Here is a 12,790-nt window from a genome sequence, read left to right on the forward strand (position 1 = left end):
GGCAGGCACCGTGCAGCTTGTTAACTCGTTAACTCTGTAGATATGCCTTTTCGAAGCTATGTATTTCTATGTCCTGGCCGTACAGAGGAGTTTGGAGATGGTTTTGGAAAGCTAGTAGCGTAGGTCCACTGGGACAGTAGAGAGCAATGGAATTTGAAACTTTTGAAGTGAACGGTCATACTCCCGATGGTATTCAGTGAATGGATTTCCTGTGTTTACATTGTTGTTGGAGGCGCAATGTCCACGGGTGACCTGTCACCAAGGAGAGGAAGATGAATGTTTGTTTTAAGCTCACTGGAAGGACGATGTATTAGAGCCATTAGACATTAACGTTAAATTTAATTCTCGATCGTAGTGCATACCTTTAGGAGTGCTTTCTCTAGCTAAATGACTCAACTAAATCATTCAAATATAAACCCATTGTGTAAATCTCTTTGTAGAAAACTGACTTGAAACCGTTTTGAGTTAAATTTATCAGAATTTTTATAACGCCACGATAATCTTGAGGCTTAACTTGGAACAACTGTCTTGAGTTGTGTTACTTTAAATTCCATCGTAATACCGACCTACGGCAACATTCTGCTGAGAAGCATCGTTGACGAAAAAAAGCAGCCATTTACACTGATTGTACACAGTGCCTTACGGGGTTGGACTTTCCATTTGGGTGCCATTGTGTTGGATACAGACACACACACACACTCTCCGGATTCTCTTTTCAACTTCCGGCAAGTCGTAGCGGTGGCCAAGGTGAGACGCTACGGTTGAATGGCGAATCTCGTAAATGGATCTAGCAAGAAATGGATGAACATTGTCCACACAGGGCACCGTCTGTGCCATCATGGGGTATTTTCTCAGGATAAAGCCAACGAGCAGGGAGCCGAAAAGGAGCGTAAGAAAAAGAAACCACGTACGAAGTGATCCCCATGTCGCAGACGCACACCGTATCGTGTGTTTCGCCCGGTCCGGACAGTCTATTAATAGTGTGCCAGCGGTACCGTCTTCTGGTAACGAGCAAAAGATTCATTCGAGCACCGAATGAAGGGAATTATCTTGGACATGAGCGGTGAATTGCATTGCTGGGGTGCTCGTTTTGCGTAGCTTGCCAGACTTCCGGCACCGAGCAGGTACGATGTTTGATGGGCGATAAAGCGCCAACAGTGGAAAGAGCGATCCCGGCATAGGGCTCACGGTGGGATATGGATCAGTTGCATAAAATTTCATCTTTCATTTTTGTGCCAAAAAATAAAAAAATAAATTATTTTGATATGTTTTACATTTGAAAAATATTCACAGTTTAGAAATTTTCAAATTCACTCGTTTGCTCCACTGTTGACCATAGTGCGGGAAAGCCATTTTCCAAGAATTTTTAACTGCCCCATCGTGCACGCTACACAACAGCCCCGGCATGGCCGGGAGGTGGAGTAACACATTGAACGATTTCATTAAAAAAATCCCGTTATCCAACTGGGTCATCTTGTTATGCTCGTGCTCGTTCCGGGCGATAGCGTTGGAGGTCTGCCGGTTTTTTTTTGTGCTTCTTCAGCATCTCCTACACGGTGCAGCGTTTCCTTCCAACCCGGAACACTGCTACTGGGGACACTTTAGCCCGGCTAGCTGTCACAAGACACAATGTCACAGCTAACCAGGAACCCGAACCCGGGACCGAAGACACTACGCTGCAGCGGCATGTCGTGATCTTCGTGATTCTTGAGCTTCGTTCTCACGATAGTGCCGGGATTGCTGTTGAGTGTCTGTCTGCCTTCAGGTGGCAAACTGTCCAACTGGCTATTCTCAACCCACCCAACGTACAATTCTGTATCTGCCTTTTTATGTATACATCTCACACCAGCACACACACACAGCACCCTTGCGAGCGACAGTCCAAGCTAAAAAAGCTAACTGCAGCAGAATGTCATGGCCTCGCCGTACGATGTTTGCATTTTTACTCCACTCTGACGAATTTGCTGTGCGCTTGACCCCTTTCGACGAGAGGATTCGGATGCAGCGGATTCGGACGTCGGTGTCCCGGCCGGGTCCTGCGGGTAATCGACAGTCGCAACGGTTGCTGCAATTGCCTGCCGGCAAAATAAGACACCCAACAGTCCGGCAACGGGTTTCTGGCTGTGTTGAGAATGAAACAAAAAAAAAAAAAACGAACCGTACCGAACTGACCGAGGCGACAGTAGATTAGGTTGAGTTTGCTTGGGTACACACGGGGAGGGGGTGGTTAGTTTTTTTTCGTTACTCCTTGGAGGTTATCTATATTTTTAGTCCTCATCCGGTCGTTCCTGAAGCGGTCGTTTCTTGTGCTCGGTTGGACAGAAATCATGTCACAAAGTGACCGGCTCGTCTTATTGCAGTGAGGCAGAAAAGTGCAAGGGCGGTTTTTGGTTGCTCTGTTGCGATTTTTCATCTTGCGGTAACTTGATTGGCCGGTTGATGATATTGCAGAACACCAGCTTAAATTGCTCACGATGAACTAGTTTGTTGCGTTTAAGGGGTTTTTTTTGTGTCGAATTTCCATCCAAATGCAATCAACTTGGACCGTTGATTTTTCGGTTATTGGTTTAAAAAACAAACAATGCTTAATTGACAATCAACCTAAGATAGATCATTATGACTGAACAAAACTAATGATCAACAACGAGTTCCAGGCTGAAATAAAAAAAAAAAACGCCCATATGTCGATAGAACCGTTGGGCATGTTGGAGTATTAACCTCCAGAGTCCACTAAGAGCGATCCAGCGAATGTGTCCGCTCTGGCCAGAGATAACCATATGAACTTCGAAGTGCTCAGGAGACTTGACGGATCATTTACTAGCTTTTTAATGGTGTACTGGCCACGATATGGGCCGTTCGTTCATGTACAAACAGCACACACACACACATACACGAAAAGTTCCCCCCAGGGAAACGTGTACTGGGCGTTTTATCGGTCGGGGTGGGTTATCTTTACGGTTCGCTACATTTTGGGCCAGCCCAATAATTGGGTGCCCATCAATGGGTCAGTACGAAGAGGTACGAAATTTTATTCGTATCGGATCGATTGGCCCGGCAAAGCGGAACCGGTACCTGTAGGGCGGAAATTGCATAAAACTGAAAGATTGCACCGTACTTGTGACGCATTCGGAACGTTCAAGCACTCGTGCGCTTTTGTGTGTCTAGCTTGGCTCTATTCGGTTCGCGATTCACCGTGAATCGTGAATGGTTCCCGGGTGGAACATGATGGAGCAAATAAGTTTGAATGAAAAAAGAAAGAAGATAGGTCCTAAAATGAACCACGCACTAGCCGCCACTAGTATGAAGAGGCGCGGTGGGCGCGGTAGGGGACTGTCCCGATAGCTCCGCACGGTAACGATTATTGCCCTAGAAGTCGTATCGCGTCAGAGTTCGCGATTCGAATGGTCAACGCGCTAGTGCACCGATGAACTTGGGCCCGGTAATGTCCCGACGCGGTGTCCGCCCAATGGTGGCCATTTGGAAAGGCAATATAATCAGCACTTGACGTTTGGCCACGGTACCATGTTAAGGGCGAACACCCTGCTCTTCAGGATGTGACCGATGTAATGGGTATGTTGAACAGGGTGTTGTCCACGGGAGCCCATAAAGCGCACATAAAGCGATATGGAGCGTTCCGTGCGTTGGAAGTTGCGGACGGTAGCAATTGTATCGCGATTCTCGTCATTATTCGAATTGTTTGTTTGCTGGCTGGTTGCTGTAGCCTCTCGTAGCTGTTCGTTCGGCCAAGGTTATGTCATACCGGGTGAAATGAACCGGACGCCGGTCGCCGGAATATGACAACTTGGTGCAATTGGTTCGGGTGTTTCCTTTTGCCGGGGTCATTGGGCACCGCAGTTAGGTGTGGTTTTTTGTTGTCTTTTTTTAAAGGTTAGCGTATTAAAATGCAAATGTGCTATAATTTTAGAGAACAACATGTGCATGGGTTTTCCCATGGGCGACCGTTGTTCCTGAGGCTTTCTCTCGGTCTTTTCAAATTGCACGGTTGCCTCAATGCTTGTGAGGATTAAAATTCAAAGAGACTTTCACTTTATAGTATCCAATAACTTAAATCCATTTAACTACGTCAAATATTACGTGTCATTCGCGTAGAGATCGAACGCCACAACATACGTATCCGTATGTTCCTTCAGACGCGTAACATGCTCTTTAAAGGACGTGGCCAACAAAGCATATGAGCTCATTGCGAGAAAATTGATTCATATTTACTCATCAACAGCAGTTCGATGAACAAATGATTAGAATAACTACGTTTCTCGAGCTATTCAGCATATTGTAATGCACTCTTTCTTGGAAATGTTAAAGTATTAGTAGTTTCCGGAATGGCCAAGAATGGATAGTACGGGCCATGGAGAGCTCCACCATCAAACCAAGTGGTTCGGGAAACCTTTCATTCGTAAATTGAGCCATGCAAAGCTAATTTTCCAACCCAGGGTTGCGAGTGAAGAAAACGCAGCAAGAAGCACATCTACGCTCTGTGACCATCCCTTTGGAGATTCTGTTTCAGTACGTGTTCACGTTCCCCCGCTTAACGGCCATGAAACGCCCCCCCCCCCCATTTTGTGCGAGATCCCACATTTTGTACAGCAGCATATAAAAGCAAGACCGGTGGCCGCAAAAAAGACGCAAATGATACAATCTGCCGTTATTACAAATGAACATCCGCCCGGTGACATTGGTCTGGGGGGAGGATGGTGCCAGCCATCATCACACACGCACGACGCATACGTGGAAGTGTGCTGCCGTGATTAATTTGTGCACGGCGGGAGCTTTTACTTGACCCACATTCATCCGGCCGCTTTTAAGTCCAAAACGTTCGTCGGATTAGCCGCACCGGTGTACGGCCCCACCGTAGTTGGCAGTAAGTGGAATGTACGCGGTGACATAGTTTGTAATTTTGTCTTGCCAGTGGCTCGCTCGGAATGCATCAATACCGAGCTGCCAGTATGTATGAGCCTTGGTGCCGGTAACGAACGCTTATCAAGGGCCGTGTAGGGCCAAGTAGCTTGAAGGTGCTGCTTCGTTCTCCGTCCACCGGGGACGTTAACGGCAGAGTAGCATGAATAGTTGCTACCGCTAGGTCGGTACGCTAGATACGTTCCTATTCGGCTTGGCAAAAGTTATCGTCAGGTCACGGCATCAAAATCGCTACTGAGTACTACCTTGCGGGCAGATAAACAGGTGAAGCCAACAAAACGAGATTGAATGTGTGTGTGTCTCGTTGCAAATATACTCTCGAATGTGTCCCCTGCGTTCGTGGTGGAGGGATAGAAAACGTACGTTTCAGCAGGCTCACAGATTGTGATTTCCCGCTGATTGAGTGCCTTGTGGTCGTTGGAAAGGTCAGGCCGGAAAAGCCTCGAGCAGTGGATGACTTTGTGTCGTAGGACGTATTTGCTATTCAGTGCTGTTCGGTATGGTATGGCACATCTGAGGAATTGTATGAAAGCGGAAGTTACGCATCTGCTCTCACAGTATTTCTTCCACTCGGATGCATTTGGGTTCTGCCCTTTTCAACGCAACATCATCTTCGTTTGCCCGTACGTTAGGTGCCCATTGATTGGGTTAGCACGGTTTGCTGAGCAAGTGGACAGTTTTTCGCCAATAAAGTTTAATATTGGCTTCATGTTTACCGGCTGTTGTCGATCTTTTGTTGAAACGTTTCAATAATTAAGTGTACAGCTTTTTTATGTGTCATAACAATAGCTCTTAATTATATACGCTTGTATACTAGTGTATAAATATATCGGGAGCTTTAAGAAATTTCTTGTAAGTCGTTAATTACAAGTAAAATTAATTACAAAATTAATAAATTAACAGGAGTTCAGAAAAAGTCTTAAATAAAAAGGTAATCAATTAGCTATTTACGTCCGTTTATACCAGAAAGAATGACATTTTATTCTTAAATAAAAAAAAATCATGATAAAGAAAGAAAATAATATACAAACATACAAAATTAAAAATTTAAAAATTATGCCATAAGTAACACAAACAAACCTAAGCTAATGTTTTACCCAATTTAAACTTTAAGGAATAAATATTAATCATCATACAAACAGATAAACAAAAACAACCAACGCCAATTTTAAATAATTTAAAAATGTAATGTCTTACTTTGTAAAGGATGCCATAACAATCGTCTACTTCACTGCTGTATAAACACTAAAAAATAATTAAAAGAAATAAATGGAAAAAGAAAAAAAAAGAAAAATTATTATAAAAGCATTACGAAGAACCGAAAAAGATGTTGTCTCCCAGCTTTGCAGTCGCAAAGAAGCACAACGCGAGCGGAAAAGGTAGTACCGTTTTCTTCAAGTAGAATGTGGTTTAAATACAGTTCAATAAAGCGATGATGTAAGTGTACTAATAAGTTGTTAAAACTATAGCTCTAGCCAGTTGCACGTTCGAAGCTGTTGGAAAATAATACAGGGGGAGAAAGGAACAAATCACTACATGGGTGAATGCATCTGTGGCGTGTTTGTTTTTGTTGCCGAGGAGCGGGGTTTTGCTGGTGAAAAGGCACGAAAAGAAAGCCCCGGGGTCCCCCTGGGGGGTACCTACAGCTTCCTTTTCACTTCAGGCGCCCATCCCACCCATCGAACCCCGGCCCCGGCGCTGCGTGATGAGTCGTTCTATATGCATATGCTAAAAAGCTAATGAAATGATGAACCTACCCCGGTTAGGTACGTTTTCCGGCTATCGTCTAGTATCGTCCTGCCGATAATGTCATGTTTGCTGTTGCATAATGAATTATGCAGCGCTGTGGGAGTCTGATTTGCTGATATTAATTTGTAATCGGGATCTGGAAAATGTTAAATGGAGAGAGAGAGAGATAGATAGAGAGAGAGACAGATAGAGAGTGTGTATGTGTGATGGAGACAGAAACACAGACAGAGATGGCAGAATGGAGCGCAATAATGAAGCTAAGTCGCAATGAAATGTACCCGCAGTGGGAAGGTGTTGCTTTCCTGCCCAGATGAAGCCACCGTCATTAAGCTTTGCTGCACACCGAAAACCGTGACGATGCCGATGCCAATGACTATGAAAACGAGTGCACAAGCGCAACAGACAATAACGTTTGGGATTGGGACGCTAGTCGGTAGTGTGTCGGGAAAACGAATCGTACGGGAAAATAATAGCAACATCGAAACAAAGGGAAGGGAACATCGTAAGCGCAAGACATTTTTCTGCAGCATTTCAAATGAGGACAGCAGTGCATGGGGGAATTCGTTTGTTTTTTTTTGTTGGTGTGTGTTGTCTTTACGGTAAGGAAGAATGACACGGGCTGTTGGAAAATGACGGAAAAGGAAGCGTTCAAGCGATAGCAAAACGAAAGCTCCGAAAGCATCAGGGCATCAGGCATTAGCTCGAGTCGGCAAAAGTAATCGAACGCTCGTCTAGGCGCCTGTTCGTCTGCAAGGATGTGTCCGTCCAATTTGGTTCGTGTGTGTGTGTTTGTGTGGGTAAGGGTGTGTGGACGCCCAATGGGCTAGGATCAATGGTTCCGGAACGCGACGCGCTTACCCTCGTTCGATGGGACAACGTCCGGGTTCTTCTCGTCGTACATGTCTTCCGACTGGCTGAGCGGTAATGAGATTTTCTCCTTAATTGGCAGATTACCGGGCCGTTTGCCGCCGGTGGTGGTGTGCTGTTTGGCCTGGGTCGCTCGCAGCTTGAAGGCGGCCGCGACCGCGATTATAATGCAGATAAGCACCGTTAAAATGCCAATAAATATCCCGATCGATACGATCGGCGTCAGCTCGAACTCGGCATGGGTACCTAGGTGGGCAGGGGAGAGAGAATAAAAGAACAAGAAGAAACACAGATGAGTAACACACATGAGTGACGACGAACATACACTTTCGCTAGGGATTTGAAGTACGGCTGGAAAAAGGAGAGATGATGCGATTACTCAAGGGAGTTGGAAATGTTGAGAAGCAGATTCAGTTCGCTAGTTTCACAGCGGAGTATTCATGCCTGAGCTGGTACTCGGTTTGCGATTGAAGGATAAGAATTGTGATATTGTTTCGATAACTTCATAGTCAACCATTGGATGCAAAATATGAATTTTTAAATAATGCTTCCTATTGAGCTCATTCAGCTCAATTACAGAAGGCATACTGTAAGGTCCCAATGGACCCACCTTGTGACCTGTTTTGCTTGTTATTGTCCTTAAAAACAAAAAAATAGTTAAGATATGATGTACGCTGCATGTGTTTCGATAGAGATTGTTAGCGATCGAAAATCGTAAACACAGCCGATGGGGGATAAAATTCATCTCCATAAAATCGACGCGTCTGTTTGTGCATATTGCAAAATACAGAGATGAGGTTTTAAAAAATTATGCACAACAAACGTAGCAACAAAATGGGAAGATAAATTTAATGCTCCCCGGTCAGCACTCTACCTTCCCGGCACGCGAAATGAGCATCGGAAATCGCCAAACGGCTCGTGCATCGAGCAAGGAGCGTTTTCTGCGCCTGCTGGGTATGCAATCGGGAGCGCACACGTTTGCTGCATTTCGGGTGGAAATTGGAGTAAATGGAGTAATTGCGTTACGTGCAAATTTATTTCGGACTTTGAGTCCCGCGGTCAGAAAGCATTTTGCAGCCATTTTTTTATGCCATTGCTTTTGCATTTGCTTCGTTTTGGTCGTCCTGTCCTGTTCACGGTGGGCCATACAGTGTTGGATAAGTGCTGGCGCTGCATCGATATATTCGGTACGGTTCACGCTCCTCACGCCTGGTCAGAGGGGTTTTGTCTTTTGTCCTTAATTGTTTATGTGTATTTATTTATTAAATAAATCCGTTAAATTAAATTACGACGATAAGGCAGCGAGACTCGACGGTGCAGAACCGCGCTATGTTTGGGGCTACGTGTGTCGATGGCAAGTAGTGATGGTAGTTAGGTCTCTCTCTCTCTCTCTCTCTCTCTTACTCGCTCTCATTGGCTATCAGGTTGGTCTGCATTATCTTGTTTTGGATTGTGTGTACCCTATTCTGCATGCGTTATCCCTTGGAATTTATTTATGAAGCCAGTGAAACGGTGATGGTGCGAAGGAAGGAGAGAACCGAAAGGATAAACATAAAATAAACCATTTCTTTTGAGAGACGCATTCATTACGCTGCCAGCAGCACGGTTGGTTGGGGGTTTTGTTTTTGCTCGGAAAGTCATTATGTGTGTTCAATTGATTGGAATAATATTATGATGGTGCAGGTCTTTGGCGTTGTTTTTTTTTTGTTGCTGCTGTTGCTTCGTTGTTTCATTTCACCGATCTGGATTCTCTATTAAGTTAATGGTGATTTTTTCATTCGCCTCTGCTGGTGACTGTATGGGCCAGCCGAAACGAAATGTTCAACCCGGAAACCAAAATAATCTAGCGCTCATGGTGGGATAAGAAATTAAATGCGACATGTCACCGGCGATTGATGGTGAATGAATCGTACCCAGAAACGTTAATGCAACCGATGACAGGTTAAGTTGTTGTGTGTCTGCGTGTGAGTGATTCGATACTGCATCACTTTTAGACTTGCAGGGTTGCAAATGTCCCGAACCATATTTCGCTAGCGGATCAGTCATCGTAAGCTGGCGTTCAGCCTGACATCGGTAAATAGGATGTTGGGATAATTTTTCAGTGAAGTCGAAGGCGTAACGAGACCCACAATCCACCGTCCGATTTGTGCCCGCCGTCTCAACCCGGCACAGTGTATTGTGGATGGAAGAATAAAATAAATAAATTTCCCCCAAAACCAAACGAATGAGATCGACATTCGCACATTCGCTGCGCTTGTTTCCAGCTCGCTTTGTTCGCTCTGCCCCGTGTTGCAACGAAGATCGGCTTCATGTTGGAAAATCGTCAATAAATCAATCAACTGGGTGAAGATTTATCGACATTATATGCTATAACAATGTGAATGCATCCATGGCCAGCACACACACACACACACACACACTCACCCATACGCTCCCAAAGTTTGTGAAAATGGAAGCGTATGTGCTTGAAGGCGGGCGTGATGACAGTCTTGCTACGATGATGAGATTTCGAGAGCATACCAAGCATGATAGCACGATTGATGTACGGCTGATGACATTGCTGCTATCGACGGCGATGATAGTGATGCAGTCTGGAATGTTCCAATATTGCCAGCCGAAAGAGGGTGCAACAACGTTTGTTTTGCTTTTAGTGTAGAGATTTTATGAGCCTCGTTCGTGTTGCTATAGTGGATTGGAAATTGGGGCGGGTTTCTAGGGCGTGTGTAATAAACAATCTTTTATGACCAATTTTACGAAGTTTGTGACTTTTTTGTGAATCTGAAATTTGTTTGTAAAGTGCAAAGCGATCACGAGTGCCAAAAAGGGAACTTCAAACTACTAATTGCATACATCTAGGCGTGTACATATTTGACGCTTTTTAGTGCTCAGAGTACTTTAGTAACAATTTGAAGTACATATAATTTTTTTGTAAAATCTCTTATAACTTAGTTTTAAAACACCTCTACGTGCTGCGACGCGTTGCGGCAAAACTGTCGCAAAAATTCCACCAAAGAAAAAACAAGCTTCACAATCTGCACTCAACACTACCTAGAGCTTACCCAGATCTGCATGAACGCCTTGAGGTAAATCACGCTTTTGTTCGGCATTATCGAAAGTTTGATCATATAAAGCGGATCGAAACTTTGTGATGGATCACCGATTGCATTTTGCAATCGCTTCTCGTTGCTTATCCAGCTTACACGAGGTGATAAAAGCTTGTACGAACGATTGCAGCAGGGTATGGGAATGCTCTTGTGGGTGCGGGTTCTATGCACGGCTGACACAGAGAACACAAAGTTCATAAACTGCACCGTGCGCACTTTGGCCGGTGCTTTGGTAGATGAAGTTTCCTCCGTCCGCATAACACCTGTTTCAGTTTATTAGAGATTAGAGCGAGAGAGAGTGAAATCTGTACCGGACATTTTGTGGGTGTTGTTGGGTGGCGTATCGTTCAAATCGAATTAAAATTTCAGATCGCACATAATTCATGACCGGGCCACACATGCTTTAACTGGGTAAGGTTGGCTAGCACATGTCGGCACCTCCATATTGCTCTACTGGAGTGTACACATTTCAGCTACACCATATTATGTATTACTTGGGGTACATAGGGGAATGAAACGGAAACGTACGGAATGAAGCAAATCCATTTCGATCAACAATTGAGCCATTGTTTCGAGCACTGGCTGGTCGGAAACTACACTCCCGGATGCCTTCGGACGAGCGGGGAAGGCAAATTTGTTCAAGATATACCCGGTCGAGAAAAAGCTGGAAGCCCGTATTGTTGTTGCAAGAGTTTCATGTTAGTCGAACGATATATTTACTATTTCACCGGCACTCTTTGGCAGTGTAAGGAACAAAGCGTTGCACTTGAAATCGGGAGCTACACGATCGGCTGCATTGGGATGCGCTGCAGTGACTATTATCTTCCAGACCAAACAGTGAGCAGAATCTGAACGGCAGGATGAGATGTTGTTTTCGTTCGTACCTTTAACCCCTTTCCCAAGGATTTCCCTATCGTTGCCATTGCTTTACACATCGTTTGCATGGCGTGTAGCCGTACCGTACTGCCACATAATATCAATTCGATGGGGCACTTCAAGTGAGTGAGCTCAGCCTTGGTCGATCAGAAGAGTGGGCAGCAGCCGTCGGATTCAGTCATAAATTCAAATATTTGCCGAATAAATTTAGAAAGCTCACAGGAGTAGAGGGGCACCCACGGCATACTAACTTGGGCCATGGAAAGCTTGAAATGGAAGTCGCTTGAGATGCTGTACATGTGTTGGTGCTTCTTGAAGGATGTTCAGCATGAGTCCACACACACACACACGAAAGGTAGATACTGTTTTATTTATTTCGTTGGTAGGTGTGGTTTTAAGCTGATTTATGCCTCAACATTTTCTGCTGCTTTGGGTTTGGTAATCTTCATTCCTGATTCCAATTATTAGTTGAAATGTTCCAGAAGCCAATGAACAGTGATAACAATTGTTACCACGAAATGGTCATTGATGGATATAAAACGATCGGTTTAATTTATGACTTCATTACAATTGGTGAAATGCTTGCCGGCGAGGCTATATTCCATCGGATAAAAGTGATTATTAAGGGAAGAAACAATCAGTGTATTGAGGCGGGGGTAGATAAGGTAGAAATTTCCGTTTAAGTATTTCTGAGAACGCTTAAAGGGTTGGCCGCAGTATGAGGTCATATTGACAATCATATCATATTGTAAAAAAACATTGTCATGTTAATGGGCGTAGTCTCTAGTCAATCGTCGTCAGTTGATCAAACGTTTAGATTCTTAGTACAGCACGCTCAGGTGGTTCTGAGAAAAAGCGAAATTGTTACTTTGAAACCTTCTGACAAAATATTTCAACCTGGGAATGGTTGTCATAATCTGGCTCTAAATTATAGGAATTAAAAGCGATTTTTCGCTGGAAAAGTTTCTTCTTTGGCATCGTCAACCTTCCGGACTGGCATTCTTGATTTTACCCGTACGATAATTTATTAATTGATTATTTAACTCCGACTTAAATACACTATAGTTCCAGGGTTATGATCATGTTTGAAAAGAAAATCAATCATGGGAAAACATTGCCCCCTTGAAACTATTGTTGTTTCGGAACAAGTAGCAGAGCACATAATTCCTCTCTGTATTTTGCTAATGCTAACCCATCCTCACATTGACACTGGACAGCATTGCCTGCATTACGAAATTTACCAGCAGCTTACTCAAACA

At 44.3% G+C, this 12,790-nt stretch overlaps 1 protein-coding gene across 2 annotated transcripts in view; it reads right to left on the reverse strand.

Annotated features, from left to right (window-relative positions):
* LOC118503688 (hemicentin-1) overlaps window positions 1-12,790 on the reverse strand; it is a 182,481-nt gene that overhangs the window by 7,551 nt on the left and 162,140 nt on the right. The window contains exons 15-17 of one of the 2 annotated variants that reach the window (XM_036037230.1): window positions 7,543-7,797; window positions 6,693-6,820; window positions 6,133-6,180 (exon numbers count right to left, since the gene is read on the reverse strand). In XM_036037230.1, the coding sequence (XP_035893123.1) occupies window positions 6,133-6,180; window positions 6,693-6,820; window positions 7,543-7,797 (431 nt within the window). The remainder of the gene's footprint in view (window positions 1-6,132; window positions 6,181-6,692; window positions 6,821-7,542; window positions 7,798-12,790) is intronic. The other variant, XM_036037231.1, reaches the window with a different exon arrangement.

Source organism: Anopheles stephensi, chromosome 2 (assembly GCF_013141755.1).
Source record: "Anopheles stephensi strain Indian chromosome 2, UCI_ANSTEP_V1.0, whole genome shotgun sequence".
NCBI lineage: Eukaryota > Metazoa > Arthropoda > Insecta > Diptera > Culicidae > Anopheles > Anopheles stephensi.